This window comes from Eublepharis macularius, chromosome 5, assembly GCF_028583425.1.
Source record: "Eublepharis macularius isolate TG4126 chromosome 5, MPM_Emac_v1.0, whole genome shotgun sequence".
NCBI classification, from domain to species: Eukaryota; Metazoa; Chordata; class Lepidosauria; order Squamata; family Eublepharidae; genus Eublepharis; species Eublepharis macularius.
The window spans coordinates 49568557-49591845 of NC_072794.1; the positions used below are offsets into that span (position 1 = coordinate 49568557).

Here is a 23289-nt window from a genome sequence, read left to right on the forward strand (position 1 = left end):
AGCCTGACTCTCAAAGGATTATACCCTTAAAATCTCAATAGTCTTTAAGGGCTCACACCATGATTAGGAGCTGCCTCAGAAGGGAAACTTGTTCCTGAAAGTTAGGAAGGAAAGGAAGTCGCCCTCTTTTCCTGTTTCCCTTGAGAAAGAAGGGAAGTCTTTGCTAGTTGCTTCACTCTGCAGATGCTTACCATCCACAACTGATGAAAGCAAAGGACTACTTGAAAAATCCTGCCCTGAAGTGTCATCAGTTCCTTTAGCAGAAGGTAGCCCCCCAGTGATGCTAAACAGAGCTTTCTGCGGCAGTACTCATTCCGCACATACGCACTTAAGCCTAGCACTGTTAACCACTTTTAAAACATTGTGGCCAGTACACAGCTGGTTCACCACCCAGGCAGTTCCTTGAGATGACAAACTGACAGAGGCTGGCACTTGGGAGGAGACAACAGGCATGCTTGCACCAGTCTTTGCTGCCCAGACATGTGCTGCTGCTGCCTAGGTCTCAGTGCAGAGCACCTCTGAAGCCAGCCTTGGGAATCTGCAGGGGTGGCAACAGAGGAAGCACTCCCTTTGGTCATGCCACTGGGGCCCAGTTGAAGGAAGGCTGTGGAGTGCCCTTTCAATCTGCCTTGAATCTAGCAGGGGCAGGTTGGAAGGAGGTTCACCCCACCCTCGTCTTGTGCTGCTTCTGCTAGGTTGGTCGGGCAGCAGATGGTGTGAGTAGGCCTGAGTCTGCAAAAGGCTTGGATCAAAAACAGTTTCGGAAAAAGTTAATACAGCCCTAGGAAATGCCACATACTTTTTCACAGTGTAAGGTAAGAACTGTTTACAAGACTGACTAAAGAAAAACCAATGCAAGAGAAGCACGAGAGGAGTGGCAAAAAAGGTGGAGAGTTAACTTTGAAATGGTCCAGGCATTTGGAGTGGTAGCATAAATGTGCATTCTATAAATTCTGATCAACTTCTAATGCAAAGCTACTTTGTGTAGTCTATATAAAGGTGACTTCTGCACAGTGGCAATTTTCAAAAGTTTTCTTGCTGCTGCCAATTCAGTGGCAAAGCAGCTTCCAGCAGGTTGTTTTGCATTTTCCTTGCCCCAGACCCCCTCTCCACACTACCTGGGGACTTTTTGGGGGTTAAAAAAAATCTTGAAAACTTTTTTAGAAACCTGAAAAAGTCTTCCAGTGTCATGGGCGGCACGGTACCTGGAGCAGAAAAATACCGCTGATGTAGGCAGAACCCAAAGAGATCCATACTTTCTTGTCCACACAGCAGCAACCCTAACTTTGCTACAATCTTTCCAAAAAGATCTTAGTAACGCAGGTTTAGAAAAGATGGCAGAAAAGCTGGATAGTGCACAAGAGCACCACCATGCTCCGTGATTGTGGGAGAATAATCCACTTCCATTAGCATCTGAGCTTGACCAACCACCCGGCATGGAAGCAACCAAAGACAGAAGCTCTATCAACCTTATTATTGTGCAGCCACTATAGCGGGCATAAGTACAAAAACAGCAAACCCACATCAACCCACAGATAAGGTAAAAGTTTCTAGATACCAGGGGGAGGGGGAGAAATATGAAAAAATATGACCTTTCTAGATACTGGGGGAGGGGGAGGGGGCAGCACTGGAAAAAATACGACCTTTTAACTTAACCAAGAAGATGGACCACCTTGCTCCAAAACCCAAATGAGGGCTGGGCATGCTTCAGAAGACGTGGAATGTGGAGAGTAGTTATGGGTCAGTAAAAGGCATAAAATGGAAGGAGATGGGGAAACTGGTCTGCTCAAGACCCTGAAGTTTTATTGAATCTTGAAGAGGTAGAGGATAAGAATTGTGAATGTTGGAATTGTTTATCCCTTCTCCCTGCAACTCCTTGTGGGCCACCCAGCTTGACTCACTTAACGGTTAGGTGCAGGAGCAAATAAATGGGGCCCACAATGGGGGCTGGATTTTTAGCATACTCAAGAGAGTCCCTAAATGTACACAAAAAAATTACACTGTAAAATAAATGGAGAAAATCTCTCCAAAACCCGCCAGATAAATACCAAATATGATCATTGCCCTCAGAATATTGAGAGCAACTGACTCTCATCAGATGAAGGGTAAAAAAACAGGTCAAGTGATGATAGTAGGATAGATTTTGGTCAGGTATGGAACAGTTTCCCATAATTTATTCTTCTGCTCCCATGACTCTTAGCAATGCCACTGATATATATTATATAAGTATATTATATTATATATATTTATACACTCAAGCATTTAAAAACTATTTAGCTCTAAATTGTCAATACCCAAACCAAGCATTTAGATCTTCAAATTACAATGAATGTTTTGTTATCAGGCACTCATGAGGAATGGGCACTGCTCGTTAATAAAGTATGCTGGATACTCAAGCTTACTGCTCTGCCCTGCCCCCCACCTTAGAGGAATCGGCAGCAACCAAACCCTACCCCACCGGGAACACCAGGACCCTTCCCCCCCCCCGCCCAAGTCAGACAAACAAGCCAGCTTCATGGGAGCCATCAGGCAGAGCTGGCTACTGCTGCTCAAGGCAGACTGCGTGGGAAGGAGCCAACCAAGGACAACGCAGGTAGCAGTACTGTCAGAAACCCAGCAATACCTGGAGGCATCAAGCTGGCCAGCTGGAGGAGCAAGAGTGGGGAATTAGTGTGCCCAAAAATGCAAGGGTATGGTGATTGAGAGGAAGGAGCTTACCCTCTGGGTGATGCTAGTTCAGTGAGCATTCTGGAGAATCATGCCACATAACAAAGCTTTTACCCAACTAGTTATTCTTACCTTGTAGGGACAAAGTCTTGCAGCCAGAAGTATGAGATTAATGTTGACAATATAATAGACAAAGATGTTGCAAATCCTTTTAAAATGTTGTCTGCATATTTTATTACAGCAGCTATTACAAGGCCTCCAAGTGCCTGACAAAATATTCAAAAACAAAATCTTAACTGTATGGGCTTTAACCAGCTAGATCTGCATACTATAACATTTACATATTGCAGGAAACGATGGCTCTGATGGGAAAAAATAATGTTTTAAGAAAATGTTACAGTAAATATTATTTTAGAAGAGGCATTCCCTGCATTTGAGAGAGGAAAAAAACTCTTTAAGAGGGCACATAAACCTACATCTTTTGTAAATACTTGTATTAAACATGTTTTGTTTTATAAAATCTGCTCTCCAGTTAATCGTGGACATCTTCTACATTAAGCTAACAAATTGATGCAGTCCTGTTTTTTTTTTAAAAAAAAAATACTAAAACAGAAAATGCTAATATTTGAGGGCTTAGTCAGGAGACCTCTGGGGGCTCTCAGACTATCTAATACATTTTTATCCCATACTCCTATTCTCACAATAGCCCTGTAAGATAGATTAGGCTAATAGTGTGATTGGGCCAAGGTCACCCAAGCAAGCATCGTGGCAGAGCAAGGATTTGACCCTGAGTCTCCCAGATCCTAGTCCAACCGCTACCCTGGTTCTCTGTAATTTTCCAGGACACTATCTGGGCACCTCCATCAACATCTGTGGGGAAAAGAACAGGGGAATGGCATTCAATCCTGCCTTAATTCCCTTGACTTTTCACAGCTGACTAGGGGTGTGCGATTTGGGTAAAGTACTGAACTGGACCCGATTCACAATGATTCGGAAACCCTGAATCAAAGCTTCCCGAAGCGATTCATATCGCATCAGGAAGCTTTGGGTCAAGGGACATTTAAACTCGTGGATCAGCTGTTTAGCGGGAAGATCCCCTCCAAGCAGTTGATCCGGGCCTTCCCCGCTGCCCAGCTGGCCACTGCAGTGATGGAGGCAGCGGTGCGGGCCGCGCAGGAGCCGGCTCCAGGATTCCCTGTCGCCCAGCCCAGCTCCACTGCTGCAGCGGTGGAGGAGGCGGCGCGGGTCCCGCAGGAGCTGGCTCCAGGCTTCCCTCCTGCCCAGCTGGCCGCTGCGGTGGCAGCAATGCAGTCCCAGAGGAGTTGGCTCCAGCCTTCCCTGCCGCCCAGCTAATTGGCCTCCCTCTCCCTGCCGGCCAGGTAAATGGGGTGGGGGGTTTGCTCCCCCTCACTTCAGTATGCTCTGAGTCTTTATGGAGCATACCGAAGCGAGCTAAATACCAGAATCCCGAAGCGGATTGCCACTTTGAGGTTTTGGTAATTCTGGATTCCCCCCCCCCCAACTTCTGGTAAACCCGAAGTGGGAAACCCAATTTTTTGGGGGGTGCACACCCCTACAGCTGACGTGAAAAGGCTAATTTGGAAGGACATGGTTTGGGGAAAGCATATGTTCTCTTGCATTTGTTTCTAACTTTGAAGAGTAGCCACAAATACTGTGATACTGGGAAGTATCCATGCATATACTGGAAAGATCACTGTTATGTCAATTCAACAAAAAAAACTACTTTAAAGTTGTGAAACAATTGTATAATTAATGAAAAAAATAACAAAGTTAAAACATGGGGGGGGGGCGGGCGGGCGTCCCAAGCATTTGTCAATTATTGCAGGACTTATGCACCCAATGGCCAGATACTGGAAAACACTTTACATCTTAATCGGGAACCATCTCCAGTTCCCCTCCCCCTCTTTATATCTCTAGGTGCAAGGCCTAGAAACTTTTAAAAAATAAAATCTGTGAAAATTATGGCCCTAGAACATACCTAAGGAGGGCAGGTTCTTATAGCTTATTTTCTTCTGCCAAAAAGCATTAGGTTGTAAATCAGTAATTAAATAACAACACTTAGCAACTTACTCCAAGGAAAGCATTCTTAGGATTGCAGCCTAGAGTCTTATCTAAATCACCTAATGAGTAACAGTTGGACTAGGGACTTCCAACTCACACTTGTAGACACTAAACATGATTTTAAGTATAGTATTTAGAAGAAGCTGTTGAGCAGCTATGCATTCACATATCAAAACAGAAACATTGGCTTTATTTTTTACATTCAAAACAAAGATTTTATGCAACGTTTAATAAAATGCTAAGGATCTATTTTAGTACCACTATGTGGGGCAACAAAGTGCCAACAATAATTATAATTTGCAGTGTCACTTTTCTCATACCAGCGGCAGAATTATTTTCTGTCAGAATAAGCATGGCTGATTTTTTTGGATACATTACCTGAAGAACTACAACTACCCAGGTGAGGTTGTTATAACCTTGGAAAAAACCATTCTTCGATACCAGTTCCCCATCGTAAATGTACACACCCATCAATCCAAATAAGCTGCCAAAAAATCCTGAAACACAATGGAGAGGCAATGGAATAAGCAGCAAAAGAAGGCATTACTCCTCTATTCAGATACATGCAGACACACGGGCCAGTCACTTCTTGTAACACATTGCTGTAATGAGCTCTGTGCCTGCCTATCCTTGAAAATGGTCCGCTAGAGCAGAATACAACAGCCCATTCATTGACAGTGGTTGACCCAGGCACTCTCAGTGGTCCAATGAGGCCTGGACCACTATCAGTTTTTGAAGACCCTAGGAATAATAAAAGTGATAAACAACACACATGATGTGCATCAAAACAAGTTGTGAAACCTATCAGATGGCACCAAAATTTAACAAGTGTCAAAATGGGAGGCTTTGAACCTGATGCCCAGGCCAAATGGCCCTCGTGGCCAGTCCTCTGACTGGTCCTGGGTTGACAACAGGAACATAACACGAGTGCCGTCCTAAGAAGACACTCGTCTAAATTTATTGGCTTCAGTGGACTTTCAAGCATCCAAGTCTGCTTAGGATGGCACTGCAAGCTACTGGCCGTCTACTTGCAACTATGCCTGGTTCAGGTGCTTGTTATGAACTGAGAACCACTGTGGTGTAATTTGAGTCCAGTTGTACTTTAGAGATTAACAAGATTTTCAGGGTATGAGCTTTTGAGAGTCCGAGCTTCCTTCTTCAGATATGAGTAGAAATGGGGATCCCTGAGCATTTATAACCCAGCCAAAAGGTGGGAGGGATGTTGCAAGGAAGGGCATCAGAATGCAAAGGTACAATGCAGCTTGAGTAGATGGGAGGGGTATAGCAAAGGAGGGTGTCAGGATGCAAAGGTACAATACAGCTTAGTTAGATGGGAGGGGTGTAGCAAAGGAGGGTGTCAGGATGCAAAGGTACAATGAAGCTTGGTTAGAGCAAAAAACAGCATATGTAGTTAGATAAGAATTCTAAGTCCCTAATCAGTCCTGGGTGGGAAGGTCCATTGTTTTGAATTTGTGCGTGTACGCTTACCTTAAAAACTGGGCTGGAGAGCATAAACCATCTCCCGTGTGCACACAGAAGCAAGAGGAGAGTCTTCATCCCCTCCTTTCCCTCCACGCACTTTAACCAGCTGAGAAAGGAGGGGGGCTATTTGCATTATACTGATAATTCTATGCATCTGCCAAGGATCGTCCCCCATGGTCTAATCATGCATGGACAGGCACATGGAACCAGGAGCTAAGTCAAATAGCCCTCCAACCAGTTTTTCTTGTACAGGAGATGATTTGTGCCCCCTCCCTGTTTTAAAGGTAAGCTTACAGTCACACATTAAATGCAAAGTGGGATGGGGTTCCATCCAAACAAAAGTTGAGTTTGTGTAATATGTAAGGAGGCTTGCAGCCTTACGTATCTCACAGAGCTGTTGTAAGGATAAAATGGAAAAAGGAGAAACCATGTACAATGTCCTGAGCAGCTTGCAGAAAACACAAAGCAAAAGAAAAGAGAGTTACGGGTAACCAGATGCCAAAGAGAAAAAAAATCCCCTGTAACTGTCTAATTGTAGAAATCAGTATATATTACAATACAATACACAATTAGCTCTTAATTACAGTAGATAACTATAAGTGATTCTGCACACGTTGGATAATGCACTTCCAATCCTCTTTATACATCATTTGGAATGGATTTTTTTGTGTGTGGAACAAAAAATCCACCTCAAACGATTGATAAAGTGCATTGAAAGTGCATTATCCAACGTGTGCAGAATCAGCCTATATCAAACCAACAGCTTCTAGAATGTTGATAGGATGACAATATAGAATGTGTTTCATTTTGGAAGCTATTGGTTTGATATCGTTATCTACTCAAATTAAGAGCTAATTGTGTATTGTGTTGTAATATATACCGATTTCTACAATTAGACAACTGCAGGACACACAAGGCAAAAATGTCCAATACACAGATAACTTTAAAGGTCTGAGCAGCCTATGCCAAGAGAATGTCTCCTTCCTTATGAACCTCCCCATTTTTCAAGATCTATCCATCAGATTTTTCAAGATCTATCCATCATTTCTCCAAAGAGCTCAGGGCAGCATACACAGTTCTCTTTCCCCCATTTTTATCCTCGTGACATCATGCTGAGGTATGTTAGGCTGAGAGAGACTGATCCAAGGTCACCCAGTGAGGTACATGAAAGAGTGGTGAGTTGAACCTAGATACCGCCAGCTATAGGCTAACCAATACACTACATTGGTACCCTTTGGAGAAGCTTCACTTTGGGTTCCTCCTCTGCATAAACTCAAATCTCCTGTGATCTGGGGCAGGATGTTCTCTGTAGTGATGATAACCCTTCCTCCCACCCACCAATTGCCCTGAGAAGTTAACCAGGCCTCCTCAATACTAGCATTTAGAAGCATTTAGGCACATTTCTATTTTCCTGGACTTTTAAATAGCTGTAATCTTTGCAATTGCCTCTCGCTATTCTTGCTAGTATGCTACCTGTTTTAAATTTTACTACATTGCCATAATTCTTTTGAGCAGAAATGTAATAAATGCATTTAAATTAGGCCTTCTAAAGCAGCTGCGAGGATCAGCACTAATCCATGAGCTGCAGAATAGCTTTTCTATAGACATTTGGAGCAAAAGCTGCTGGCAATAATGCCATTTTTTCCCTTTTAAAATGACAGTCTATGAACCTGTGATTAATCATGTCTTTGTTCCTTGCATTTATATACATTGAGGAAAATTTCTTCAAAACATTCAAAAACAAAAGTATCAGTGAGACACATCGTCATAGACAAGTTCATGCAAGTTACGATGGAGGTCCATCAGCAGCTATTAGCCATGACAGCTAAACGGAACCTCCACGTTTAGAGTCTGTAAACATTTGAATACCAGTTGCTTTGGCCTCTGTGCCCTGCTTGAAAGCCTGCCAGGGACACTTGGCTGGCTACTATTGAGAAGATGATGCAGGACTAGTAGTTTATTTTCCACGGTCAGTGACCAGCAATTTACAAAAACACCAATAAAAGGTACCACAGAAGAAAATAAAACATCAATAAAACCATTCACAATGCCTGGGTAAAATCATGCATGATACAATAGTATAAACTTTAAAATTCTCAGTGGTACAATAAAATCATTCACTTAGACACTAAGGATATCCTGATCCTTGAAGCAATCCAACCAAATCTGGCCACCTGAAATGTGATCTTAGGATGTCTATCTGAAAAGAAACCCCTCAGAGTGCATATCCTTTGGCTACGGGTAAGGGGCAAAGTTGAAAAAAAGAGGAAGAGATTTGCGAAGATGGTTATACACCTTGCAATCAAATATAATGTGTTCTAATGATTCTATCCCTTCCTCACAACAGGGACAAATCCTTTCCTCATAAGGGAGATGCAGGACTAGATGGACCTTTTGCAGGGTTCTTCTTGTGTTGTTCTTACCATACATGGGTCCTGTGATAAAAACAATGGAATTCAAACTATAAATTGGAATAGTCAAATTCAATTCAGGTCTTTACTGTAACTTTATGCAGGGCCTGGGCACCTCAGCGGATACCTTTCCCATGCCATATTACAAACTGCTTTTGAGTTTCCAAGTGAGTTGGTATCATACCGCTTGAAACGGGGGGCAGTTGTTTGAGAAAACCAAGGCAAAAGAGTTCTCTTGAGCACACAGAATCAGTTGCACGATATTCTGTATTCCAGCTACACAATCTAGCACCCATTTCATGCTATCACAAATCAAATAAAACAAGCTGATGCACCAACAATGAATGAACAGCAATTATGGCCTGAGCAGGATGTAAATTGCTGGAGTTCCTGTTAGCAAAAGTTAATAGCAAACTTGGCACCTGCTTCTGTAATAATAAAGTTGCACATAAAATGTTGGGAGTGGTCTGATCGTATTATGACGCCGATAACTATTTTTATATTCTGCTTCTCCATTGAGGGATGTTGTATGGATTTTGGCTGCTGATTTAAATGCTGATAGTTTTGTGGAGGTTACTTTATGAATTTATTGCATTTGGTTTGACTTGGTGAGCTGTGTTGAGCAGATCTCTGGAGAGACCATATATTTTTTTTCTAAATTAGAAGTATCTGTTCAGTTTCTCTTCAAGTAAGACTTACCCAGTTGAATATTCCTAATCCATACTGATTGTTTGGTTTCTTTCAAGATTTTCTCAAAATAAACTCCAGCAAATCCACTTGAAAAGCAGGCTATAAGGACTGCCACAAGGCCCACGAACTGGGATCCGGCTGAAAGTTCTTTAGTTGCACCCGCTTGGGAATCAGATGGCCACTGTAAGAAACAAGCAAATGAAAAGTGTCTGTTCTTAATCCACACAAAGTTATGGAACAGAATGAAATATTTTGTTTGTTGCTTACAAAAAAGCCAAATACCAGTACAATATCATAAGCATTTCCCATACAGCTGTCACTTAAGGTCAGTTTACAACCTTTCTAAGCATAGTCCTAGTAGTATTTATTGTATTGAACCAAAGGCTGTTGCAATTAGGACATAAAAGGAACTTAAGCAAACCACAACAAAATAATTTGTTCTTTTACAGTGGTTGTGGTCAAACCTATATAAACACTCGGCCGCTATGGGTAGAAATGACACATTTTCTGATTGATATTTAGGTATGTGATCATTTTATTCAATCATGTTTTAAATGAACCATTATACAAATTTTATACAGGGACTTGGCAACCCAATGGGATTTTTTTTGTAAATTAAAAAGGTTTAATCTAGTTGCCAAACTACTGGATTGTATAAATGTCATCCTCCTCAAGTCAGTACTTTTTAGCTTACAAATATGTTTTCATTTTAACTTTCAAATAATGTCATTGCCCAATCAGTCACTCAGATTTAGGTTGTGCAGGTTCTGTTATGCTACTGGCATCAAATATTGTTGAACTGCAGAAAGATGCAGATCAAATTCTAACTGGAGAATTATGCATGGTCTGAAGGAGTCATCAGCTGTATATTGACTATGCTAAGGAAAATATACCTCTAACTGTCCATGTTTTCTAAAATATAGCTATATGTGAATTATTTCACAAGGAGAGCTCACTACCTCCAAACAGATCAAAGTTAAGAGCTAGTGACTTCCACACCTCTCATAGCTGTTACTGTAGGCACATATCTTTCAAGCTATTTTACTTACACAGAATAAATGTTATTTAATACCATAAAGGGGACAGTGACTGCATCTCCAACACAACCTGCTCTGGATGTTTGCTCCTCCTCCTCTTCCGACCTCTTACCTTTGCCAGACAGTATATACTACAGTGTTGAAAACTGGGCAGATGGAATCTATCTTGTTCAGCTAGAGACTAGTTCTCTTTAACATGCTATGGGGCCTTATACTGAGGCCTTATACTAGAAATTTCAGAAACACTCGGTCAATCAATTACCTGAAAGCCAACTAGCCAAAACTTAATATAAGGCATGACATCAATCTTTAGAGAATGTGTTCCTTCAACTGGTGCTTGGCTAGGCCTGCTTGTGCCAATAAAGTATCCAAATTGAGTTTAACTGCATCTCACAGGTCTCATAGGTATAAGAAGGCATAAATATTTGCGCTTATCCATTTTCATGAAAAGGATCAATTGCAAATCTCATTGTAATGGACCAGGCCCAATGGACATGGCTTTGGAGTTCAGTATCCTGGGATAACTGAAAAATATCTATTCTATATGCTCAAGAATGGTATGTTCATGGTGAGAAACAGAAACAAGAGGGCATCATTGGCATGCAGAGATAGCTTAAATCTTGGTCTACTAGTTTAATGCCTTATATAGCATAGGTGAGAACTTCTCGTGTGATGTCAAAAAGGATCAACAAAATGGAGTATCTCTACCTAATGCTAGAAAATGGTAGGAAGGGGCAGATCGAAAACTGTTAAGTTATGAAATACAAAATGGGCAGCTTGTATATGTGCATTCACATATGAATGCACATATGATAAATGCATCTTGGAACTCAAATAGATGACAAAAGTCCCAGTGGATTCTGTAGAAACATTCTCTGTAACTATTGGGACAATTAATGACTGACAAGGCCTCCTTTTCTCTGCTGCCAATATACTGAAGAGGAACTCAAGGAAATCTGCCTCTTGCTGTTTGGGAAGGAATCCTACCTGCATGGAATATGTAATCATTCTATGGCCCTTTGACCCACGTGATGACTTCCTGGAAGTGACGTCATCACACACGCCAGGAGCGCGCGCATGCTTTGTGGACAATCTACAAAGACAATCTACAAAGACAAGGACAATCTACAAAGACTGCAGAGGGTGAGTTTGAGGTTCCCAGTCCCCCACCAGGGGACTCAAGGGACCTGGCAACCCTATTCTGGAGATAATACTCCTATGTGCCCCGGAGAACACTCTGATCAGCCAGAAAACATCTGCTGGTGGTCCCTGGCCCCAGGGAGGCTCGGTTGGCCTTGACCAGGGCCAGGGCCTTTTTGGTCCTGCCCCCAACCTGGAGGAACTCTCTGTCTGAGGACACCCAGGCCCATCAGGATCTTGTATCATTTCGGCGGGTCTGCAAGATGGAGATATTCCACCAGGCGTATGGTAGAGGCCAGCATGAGATCCTTACTGAGCCTCCCACAGGTCTCCCACTAAGTGTGGGGTGATACAGTGTCCACTGGCCAGCTGCCTGACATATGGGTACAGCACGGGGCTATGTAGTGCCTGTTCGTTAGCTGATCCACATGTGAGTTGCAGTATGTTATCTGTCCGCTTCCCTCCCCCTGTATGTTGATGGGCAGGAATCTGGAATTGACCCCGTCTTGGGACAGTTATTATATGTTTGTTGATTTTATAATATGAACTGTTGTTTAATATTTTATTGTATTTTTATAACTGTTGTACCTTGCCCTGAGCCTGCTTGCGGGAAGGGTGGGTTAGAAATGTAACAACAACAACAACAACAACAACAACAACAACAACAACAACAACAACAACAATAATAATAATAATTTTAACTGGAGATAATACTGCTTTGATTTGTCTTAAGCTAGTAGCAGCCTACCTATTTTTCCCCAGACTTTCAATAGAACTCCCAAAAGCATACAAGCAAAAAATAATCCTGCTCACATGGCACTGATTTTCTCCATAATTAATTTTCATTAATTCCATTGGTTTACAATTATAACATGACAGATTATTCTGCAGTGGAGGTTCTAAATCTCCAACATTCAGAGAAGTTTAAGGGTGTCCACTTCCTCTGACTGGTTTGGATCACAGCCACTGCTGTCTAATCAATTTAACTGTGTAGAGTTCTGGCATTACATTTCAACTGAGAGAATATGAAAAGAGGCCACCAGCAAAACCAGAATCCCAGTGCAAAGTTCTCCCTCCACACTTTGTAGCACCATTTACCTCATGCCCTCTCAGTACTATGCTTTGCATCTCCCTGCCCATCAATGATATGGAATGGTGGCAGGAAAATATTCAGAGTAATGATGTCAGGATATGGGATAAGCTGTATTAGACATTATGGAGGGATGGGGTGGGGAAAACTAGAGGTTGCTAAGTTTCTTGTAATATTTGCATCTGCTGTTAGCTTACTAGATGTCCCATCCTGTTGACTGTATTGACTTACAGTGTAATCCGCCTTGAATCTTAGTGAGAAAAGTGGAGCGTTTATGTATGTATGTATGTATGTATGTATGTATTTATGCATAAATAAATAAATAAATAAATAAAGAGAAAGAAAGAAAGAAAGAAAGAAAGAAAGAAAGAAAGAAAGAAAGAAAGAAAGAAAGAAAGAAAGAAAGAAAGAAAGAAAGAAAGAAAGAAAGAAAGAAAGAAAGAAAGAAAGAAAGAAAGAAGGAAGTGAGGCAATATTGAGAATACTGCCAGATTCTAAATGTCTAAAAATACAAACAAAGGAAATACCACCTGGATGGCATGATATAATGACATACAGTTTTAAAAAATATTTATGGAAATGAAGAAAACACCTAATTACATTAAATACCAAGCTGTGATATATTTTAAAACCAGGGCTGATTCCAGACAGCCCTCCCCATGCCGAAACGTCGTGCATCGTCGCGCGTAAAACGCGACGTCGCGCAAAACTCGCGCGAGAAAACGCGATATTTCGCGTTTTCCGCACGACGACGCGTGACATTTCGGCATGGGGAGGGCCGTCTGGAATCGGCCCTGATCTCAAGAACTACACATTAAAAGCTTTTTAAATTAAAATTTTGGAAAAAACAAAGGAAGGGAATCAAGAAAGTGCACAAGCCAGACAAATATACCTGTTCTCATATCTTTTGCTCTAGAAATGAATATTTTTTTAAAAAAACACGTAATTTTCAGACTATGCCTCTGGAAGCTTTGGGAGACCTCAAAGGCTTTTCAGTGGTTCCTCAATGAGAATACCAGTAATGGTATACGAACATTCAAGAATGACAGTTTGTCAGTCACTACCAGCTCTTGCAAAATAAGACCGTTGGGTGTGTTCCAGGCCATACCCTCCATTAGTAACTATAGCAAGAGTCTAGATGCTTGGTAGCTCCCCTATATCCTCTGGAATACATACAGGTTTTATGACAAATATAGAGAGGTGCCTCAGAAGACAAATTAATATGAAGAGTTCCTTAAAGATAGAAAGTATGAAAGCTATTTGTTTTTCTATCACATCATAAAAACCTATCACCCATTAGTAAAACAAATGAGACCTTCACTATTCATATTTAGAAGAGTATCTGTTTATATGAAATATTTACCTGTACAAATGCAACGCCAGTCATCAAAATCACTAATGAAAGCCACTGATATACCCCTAATTTTTTACTGAGCATAGAAACAGAGAATAAGGCGGTGGTAAGAATTTTCAACTGATACGTGACCTGCAAAGACAAAGCTCAGGGTTACTAAAACAGCTTATTTGTCTGTAGAGTTAATTTTTTTTAAAAAAAAATCTAAAGTACACAGTACCTGGTAAGTGGCTGCATCTAGATTTGACAAGGCGACATACAGGAGGTTATTCTGTAGTGTGTAAATCCCTGATGGAATAGCAAGTTTTAGGGTCTCCATTGGCTTGTTAAGGATTTCATCATGTAACACTCTGTTGAGTGCTCTTAAATTGCACTCTATGCAAAGAAAGAGAATTACAAAATCTTTTAAGGTTTCTGAACCAACAGCTTAGAAGAGGTAGGGTTTTTGTTGTTGAAAACTTTGCTTTCAACTTGCAGCTTCTAACTAAAAATTATATGGGAATTAAAAATCAGGATACAAAGCAAGATGGTTTTATATGGCAAAGAAGATGGATATTCCTACGCTGTAAGTGTACAAAGCTCTAATAATGCACAGAGTGGGCTCCACCACTGAAGATACAGCTACTTCCAGTCCTTGCTGCTGAAGTGACAAGTTTCTCCAGTTCTGTACAGATTTTGTCCCTTCAGCACTGAGAGCTAGTTCATAGCAAAATCAAGGCATAAGTCCTTGTACTATGCATTTCCCTCCCTGATCACAGATCCCTTTCTTTGGGCCCTGACTTAGTGTTCCTACTGTGTCCTAAATACAGGGGTCATTTCGTAGAAAAAGAACTGGAGGACCTCATTAGTATAAATCATTAGCATAACTCATTAGCATGTGCCACACCCCTTGACATCACCAGAAGTGTGTTATTAGCATAACTGATTTGTATATCCCATACCCCCTGACATCACCTATCCTGGCTGTTTTGGACCCAATCCTGGCAATTCAGGGCCGAAATTGGGCTGAAAAGGGGCCCAAAATGGTCAGGATCGGGCCGCTGCTGAGTGGGAGAGTGATCCACCATCCATCAGAGGCCCGATCTGGGCCATTTCGGCCCCAATCCAGGCTGAAACGGACCCAAAATGACCGAGAGTCAGGTGGGCGGGGCCACTTGACATGTGACCTCTTTGGGAACTGCCGGAACTGCGTTCCGACGTGTTCCCCCTCGAAATGAGCCCTGCCTAAATACAATATTACATGCTGAAAAAAATTAACCTTTGCTAAGGTTACAAGGGTGGGGGCAGGAAATCAGACACCTACTGCTGTCTTTGTAAACCAACAAAATGCAGGCCATAATCTTCATAAGCTCAGCTATAACTACTGCTGTTGAAGACAAATAGCGGGGTCCTTCCTCTTTCAGCGTCCGAGAGTAACGCATAGTCAAGACCAAACTTGTTGTCTGGAAGACCAATATCCCCAAGGAAAGGTACTTTAAGTTGGTAGACATAGCTTGAATTTCACTTTTCTGAAAACCAAAAAAAGGGAGTGGGTAGACATATGCATTAAAATGTAAAGCAAACGATGTATTGAAGTCTATTTAGGAAAAGAAAAAAATAACAAAGAACCAAAGCATTATAATAAATGAAGATATCACAAGTATATGCAGAGTAAACAGTTCCTAGTGACAGTACAGAAATCAGTGGAACGATATGTTCATGTGCCCGCTGATTTGAGCTGTACTACTTTTAACTGAAGAGTCAATTAATTACCCAGCTACCCTATTAATTACCCAATTAAAATTAGAGAATCTCAATAGAAGTATCATTTTAGAAACACCTAGTGGTAACAATCACAACTTCTTTATAGTTTGGAAAATCTAACATTTCATGTTTCTAGAGAAAGTGCAAATTGTGTTGCCCTCCCATAGCACCCTCAACCCGCCCCTCCCCCATATCTTCATGTTCCGACCTTCTCCAGTTGCTCCCATAGGAAGTAGCTTGACTGAATACTACAGGGGAACACTAATCAAGGCTCTTTTGTTTAACCCTCAAAAGTTCTTTATGTCCATGGCCATGACCCAGGTTTGCAGGATGATAATGAAAGCTCCCCAAATCTACCTTACAATACAAACTTCCTTGATAATTCAATCATAAGCTCAGGAAGGGCATCAACCCTATAAGTAAATGCACAAGTGCACATTTCCACTAAAAAAAAATTACAAAGAAAAATGGTTGAACTCTACATGATGCTGAAATATGAGCAGTCGACCCCAGGCTCTGCCATTTTTATAGCAGCTTATGATATAAAATAAGCCCCCCTTTTGAACCTGATGCTCCTTAATTCACATTAGAGTTCCAGCCGGCTGAGCAAAGCGTTGCTGAGTCCTGCCCAGGAGAACAAGTCATGAATGGAATGGGAATGCAAATGCTGAGCGATCGTGCGTGATTGGCTCCTGCCCCTCCAAGCTGCAGAATGTGCAGTCTGGTCAATAAGGGTACTCGGTGAGTCACTACCCAAACATTCCAATCTCCCCTCTTTCCCCTGATTGAATACTATCCTACAATCGAAGGCCATCAATCTGCTCTGATAAGTTTGTAACTCCTTTCTGGGAACATCTAATCAAGGATCTAAATTCATTAGCCAGGCTTTGGGGACATTAATTAGCAACTGTTCCTTTGTAAGGCACCAGGAGGAGAGACCAACCCAATTCTTTTGCTACACCTCGGTAGCACCAATCAAAGGTACTCAAACTTTTGTCATTCCCCAGAGGTGACCTTTAAGGTCTTTGTCCTAACTGCCAAGGCACCGTCCCGCCTCAGGGCTTGATTTGCCCTATAAAAATATGGGCTTTGCCCCATTCATTGTGCATGCTTCTTCGGATCTGAGTGCTGTACCCTTAGGGTCTCCTTCCCTAAGCCTCTCCTGGTCAAGAATGCTGGTTGTTTGAAGCCCTCTTCCCCCATGGACTACTCTGCTCTTCGGATAGGTAATTATCACCCCAAAATCCCTCAAGCGTATTCCACTTTCACCACTGCTTTTCCTAGGAACCTTGTATGCTTGTGAGTTACTTCTTGTACGTATGAGTTTTCACCTTTAAATAAAAAACACTCTTTAATTGAAGAACACCATAAAAACTGGTGGAGGATCTCACTTTGTTACCCCTCTCGCATAGCCAACTTCTTGCTGCTAGCCCCACCCCACACACACTTTACTCACAAGGAGACCCACTTCTGGTAACAGAAAGGCCCATATTTTCAAAATAGAGTTGCCATCAAATAGTAGGAAAGAGAGGTGGCCAAGGGATATTGAACCCTTTTCTCACCAGTTGCTTGCTCCCTGTAACCTCTGTAAACTAGGTTAGGCTGAGAGTGTGTGACTGGCTCAGGAATCGGATTACCAATGAATTTAATGGTGGATGGAAGATTTGAACCCAGATCTCTGCAGCCCTGGTCCAAATCCTCCTTTGTGTCTGAATATACACCCTCCACAAATACCCTACTAGTCCAGTTCCCAGTCTCGGAACTCAAGGTTCCCTGTTCAAGCCCTGGGCAAAACTAGCATTAGGCCCGTAGTTCACACTGTATCTGACATGGTCCACAAAGCTATCTCCCTTTATGAGTAACTGATTCATGCTGTTAGCCACCCAGAGTTAGCACGCTGTTCAAACACATTAGAAACAACAAATTAAAAGGACTATAAACTTTAAAGATGTGATCCAACAACTGTGCATGAGCAAAACAGGATTACAACTGATAGCTCCTCCTCATCCCAAAATGATATCGGAACACGTTAACAGACTGATCCATTTTGGAATATTTATTTGGCTTTCATGCATTTTATTCTTTCTTCCCAACTGACAGCTTTGGTGATACTTTCAAAAGCATAAGGAGCTCTCTAAAGAAATGCTAGTCCTAGGGGATAAAGGATCCAGAGGAACAACATTACGGGGGAGGGGGCAGTCTGTAGTATGAAGAGGGAATTGGTGGAAACTGGCAATGAATCTGGATCCAACTTAATGACCATTTTAAACTAACCCTTGTAAATCATAAACTAGATCTAAGCATGCATGCTGTCCTGCTGTGAACTTCAGATTAACTCTATAACTCAACCTCAGCACGCTGTAATAACTTAGTGGTATGAAACTGTGGCAAGTTATTGATTAATAAAAAAATCTCAGATTGGTATTGGAATCAAACATAGGGCTATAGGGAATTTTATTTATTTTATCGTATTTGTATTCTGCCCTCCCTGCAAGCAGGCTCAGGGCAGAAAACAGCATTAAAACATTTAAAACATTCCATATAAAACATTTAAAAGCATCGTACAAAAATATTTAAAAAATAGCAGCACTCTTTTTCTTGATGGCGGCAATACAGTTAATTACAAATAGTGCAACTGTACCGTTGAACATAACAGCAGCTTAAGAACAGTGGTGGGCAGCTCTCATAGGGAGGGGAGTAGATGTTGTATCCTCCAGCCAGCGGAGGCCCAGCCTCAGCCATAAGCCTGGTGGAACAACTCTGTCTTACAGGCCTGGCGGAAAGATAGTAGATCCTGCCGGGCCCTGGTCTCGGTAGACAGAATTCCACTAAACCTATATTTTTAATGGATTTAACCTGTAGATATTTGCATATAACAACAAACAAGAAGTCTTAAAAATAATATAGTGAGTTGGTGCACTCACATGTCACACAGCAGCTATTCCGTACTGTGTGAGACAAAGAGGGATATCTTTTCTACAATGGTGTACACCACCCACAATTTTTCTAAGACCTTGTATTAAACAAAACATTCACTTTAAAAAACTGCTGCTGGATTTATCAAAGATACCTTATCAGTTTTTCAAAGTAATGTGGATTTAGTATTGGGGGGGAAGTCAGTGATTGGTATGGATTGTTTATTTCACAGGGCAAAACAAGGAGCGATCACAGTACACCTGTCACAGTCTACTATCATGACAGGTGTTTAAAAATGGGTGCTGCTGACTGGAATCAACACTTCAAGATGTGCCTTCTTTCATGTGATCCTTTCTGCTTTAGTCAGCTCCCTCTCCTTTCTCATCATAACACTGCCATGCTCCTTCTCACAAAAAGAAACAATCTCAACCAGAAGAAAGAGCTGGTAAAAGTTAATGACGGGTGCAAACACACACACTGTCACAAAAGCTTATTGGGCCTGTCACACTCTAACCTATCTCAAAGGGTTACTTTTGCACAGATAAAACAGGAGAATGATGCTGTAAGCCACGGGAGAAAAGTGAGGTATGCATATAGGGAGGGAGGGAGGGAGATCATGATAAAGGTCACCAAGATGGATTATTGGGCATCACCTGGGGTGACTTACTAGCCTCTAGCCCCCAGAATCAAGCCATACTATAAGGATATAAACTATTGCACTGCTGAAAAAAGTACCATTTCATAAGTTCACAATTATATGTTCCAATTTAATTAAAAACAGGCTATTTTTGAAGAAAAAGATGATAGCTGAAACAATTTTTAATGAATCTGATTGTTTTTAATCTATTCTTTTTCAAGCAAGGAACTATTATTCTAAATGCTCCCATGTTAGAGTCTGGAAATGGAACTGACACCTAGTCTGTATTTCATCATCATCTTCAATTAAGTTTTTAAAAAGAGAGTATTTGGGGATTTGGGAAAGCAGCTGTGTGGATACGGTTGCCAGGTGTCCAGTTTTTACCTAGACAGCCTGGTATTTGGGGGGACAATCCGGGGAAAACATTCCCCAAATACTGGACACCTGGCCCCTCCCCCATTGCCCAGCCTCCTGCAGCTGCACAGAGATACCACCAGTCCAGGGAAGTGGCCAGCAGCAGCCCAGACACCTGGGCAGCCTCCTGCAACTGTGCGGCACTGCCCAAGAATGGCCAGTAGCCTAGGCGGCCTCCTGCAACTGTGCAACCTTGGCGGGAGTGGCCAGCTAGCCTGGGAGATCGGAAGTGGATCATTGCAATGATGTCACATCCAGTAGACGATTAAAGAAAGGTTAGTTGGATATGGGAGGATAAATGTGGGTTTGTACGTTTAAGTAAGACAAAAGGAAAATGAGAACACTGGACTGAAAAAGTGTTTTGAAAAACAGAAAGAAAGGCTTGAAAGGGATGTGTGTAGGAAGAATTTGAAAAGGGTTAGATTTACCAAAGGGAAAACGTTAATTATTACCAGCCATCCTAAGCCTTTAGTATCTGGTAAGATTTAAGGAGAATATTAATATTATTTAATTCATTGTAAAATAGTTAATTTCATATAAGCAGATGTGTTTCCCATCAACTATTTTTGGAGTTTGAACCCACTATGCATTTTGACAATGGAACATGTGACCTAACTGTTCTTAGAACTTTCCCTACAAACAGGTTTTTGTCATTGTTAATACTTTTTTTTAACTTTTCACTCAAAAACAGCAATTGCAGAAATCCTAAGATAAATATCAGCACATAGGACCAATTTATGTCACTTTCATGAGATAACACATGGGGTAACTAATGTTCTTTAGGCTATTTTGTAATTGTTGGCTTCAACCTAATCAACAGCCTGGGGGAAAGTGCGGACTGTTTTTCCTGAATGACATGTTGTACAACTTCTGTGCCAAACTACCCAATGAAGACCCTTGGTCCAGTTTTTAACAAACCAAAATATGTTCTCTCAAAGACTCTTGAACAAACGATGTTTAAACATGAAAGGAAAGAAATGAGAGCAAAAAGGAAAAAAACCCATATAGCAATCTGGTACATATCTATTTGCTAGGGAAAATCAAAACAAAGCTAAACACTGATGCTTTGCAATCAGGGTTTTGCATTATGACAAAATCTTAGATTATATATTAATATTGTATACTAATATACTAGATAATCCTAACAATTCTCAATAAATATTTAGCCATGCTCACTCATCTACTAGTGCTGTTGATCCCATGCCCCCCCACAAATATCCCAGTAACAACTGCAACATTAAAAAGAAAACAATGTTGTCTGAAAAATTTGATCTCAGAGGCTAGTTCACTCAGATGCCTAACTTGGCTACATTTCTTTGTCTACAATATATTTTGGAAGGATCTAATAGATCCTAATGTTTTTCCTAAATACACATACTTCCAGAGGTAACATGATAAAATAAAAGAATTTCACTTCAAATCATTATAAATTGGGCGAGAATTCCCTGCAGACTCCCTGGAGGGATGACTTGAAACGCCACAGGGAGTTTGGCACATACCCCAACAGCTCGTCTGGCTAACAGCCGCAACAATCTCTGGTTATCTCTCTGGTTGGGATGGGTAACACTGCAGGGTCTTTGCCTGTCTAACATCAAATTACAGAAGTTTCAGAATGCAAGTAAATGTGGTCGTACTCAGCTTTGTTCTGTGCTTAGCTCTGCTTCTATATCCCCAAAGCAACCTATTCCAGGCACTGGCTTTGGAGGTTTGCATTTCTGAAACACTCTTCCCCTTATAACGCCAAACAGAACTTTCAAAATTAGTCAGATGCTTTTTAAAGAAAAAAGTCAAAACTACCACCAGACATGTCCAAGCCCTTTTTGGCTCTTTGGATTCTGTTCCCCATAAGAGTTCAGCTAACAGGAATGTTATTAACACATTCAGCACAATGTATTTCCTCTAAAACCTCCTCAGTAAATACACAAGCACAGATTAGAAAACTGTAAAAATGCATAAAGATATACCAACTTCAAATATAATCTTCTCTCCACTGGTTGCCATGATTCCGAATTTTAAGAGCATAACATTATCCAGGGCTGCCAAAAGGGCATGTGTCAGTTGATCACCTTAGCCACCCGTGAGCATTATTCCTCAGTCTCACAATAAAGTACTTTTCCCTTTGCAGTTACCGGCTTCTCACATGCCACTTTTTAAGGCTAGCATTCTTCACCACGTACTGAACTTCACAGCGTATGCAAAATGAATTCATTGTTGTGGAGGAAATCTTTCCACAGTTAAAAGCTGACTTTAACAGATTGATTCTATGAAGTTTGTCTCCCAGGCAGACAGAAACAAACCAGTACACTGAAATGAAGTCCACGCTGTATTTAACTTAAGGCAAGTGACGTGTCAAAAGCTTTACAATCTACTTGTTCCGCAGGAACAATAACCCTCCCATTATACAACACAATGAAAGTACAACAGTTTCCTTTTGCTTCCCCTAGCCCAGAAATCTTAGATTGAAATCTTCAACATAAACTTGAAATCAGATTCCAAAATAACCACTGCATATATGCTAAATAAAGATACATAAAATATATTTCCAACATTTTAACATTCAAGGCTTTCCCCCTCTGGACTCTGAATGAATTCTAATTTTAATTCCCAATCTCATTATTGCTAAAAAGCCAACAGGGAACCATTCCTGTAACCAATATGCCCAATTGTTCTTGGAAGGGGGAAGAGATTAAATACCTTCACTTTAAATCTTAAACAGCAAAATGGCCCCATTTGCTATTTGGCTCCACTTCCTTCCCCTAGAAACACTGGTAAGACATTAGAAAAGTGACTCTGATCAAATGTCTTTTTCTAAACAAAACTTTTCATTAAAACAGCCCTGCTGGATCAAACCATGTGTTCCCCTAGTCCAGCATTCTGCTTCTCACAATGCCAAACTGAAGCCTCAAAGAAGCCCCCAAGAAGAGCGTAAAGGCATCAGCCCTCCCCCCACCCTGTTCCCCAGCACCTGGTACTTAGAGGTAAACAGAGATACACTGCTCCTGAATATGGAGGTACTATTCAGCAATTGTAAGATGTATCTTCCATGAATTCGTCTAGCCCGTTTTTAAAGCTGCCGAAGTTAACAGCTACCACCAACACTTTTCAGCCTTTCCTTGTTTGTCATGCAGTAATCTAAAGGGACATATAAAATTACAAACCTGAGTGCAGGTAACAGTATGTAGCTTCCCATTTATAATGCTCAAAGACACATTAGTGGGTCCAAGTTCATTTTGGAGATTGTGACATCCGTTTACGCTTCATAATATTTGTGTCGGAGAATCTGAAAAGTGGCATTTATTGTGTTAGATTGCTTAGTTTATTTTATGTAGTATTTCTTCTCTGTTTAATAACTGCTTTTGAAATCATTCCAAGTATTGTGCTTTGCTCGTAGAGTTCCTTGTATTTTGTGTTCTCTGTAGACCAATTATATCTTCCTTCTTCAAGTTCAGAGCCAGTGCTCAGTTGATGGCTTTCTGCTCTTCAACTGATTCTTCATTTATTTTAAAAAAGTCACCAAGTTAGCCAACTTAATTTATGTTCCACGTGCAGTCATATCTCATTGTGAATCCAATCCTGTTTATTCAGACTTTTCTGAATCATAACTATTTTTTTGAGGGGGGGGGTGC

The 23289-nt window shown here is 41.2% G+C and overlaps 1 protein-coding gene across 6 annotated transcripts in view; it reads right to left on the bottom strand.

Moving 5' to 3' along the window:
* Positions 1-23289, bottom strand: part of SLC35A3 (solute carrier family 35 member A3) — a 41591-nt gene that overhangs the window by 2191 nt on the left and 16111 nt on the right. For 3 of the 6 annotated variants that reach the window (XM_054981167.1, XM_054981165.1, XM_054981166.1), the window contains exons 2-8: positions 22822-22943; positions 15257-15461; positions 14174-14328; positions 13963-14085; positions 9342-9513; positions 5128-5246; positions 2800-2933 (exon numbers count right to left, since the gene is read on the bottom strand). In XM_054981167.1, the coding sequence (XP_054837142.1) occupies positions 2800-2933; positions 5128-5246; positions 9342-9513; positions 13963-14085; positions 14174-14328; positions 15257-15443 (890 nt within the window). In that variant the 5' untranslated portion in view covers positions 15444-15461; positions 22822-22943. Of the gene's footprint in view, positions 1-2799; positions 2934-5127; positions 5247-9341; positions 9514-13962; positions 14086-14173; positions 14329-15256; positions 15462-21631; positions 21964-22821; positions 22944-23289 lie in introns of those variants that run through there. The other 3 variants (XM_054981168.1, XM_054981170.1, XM_054981164.1) reach the window with 2 other exon arrangements.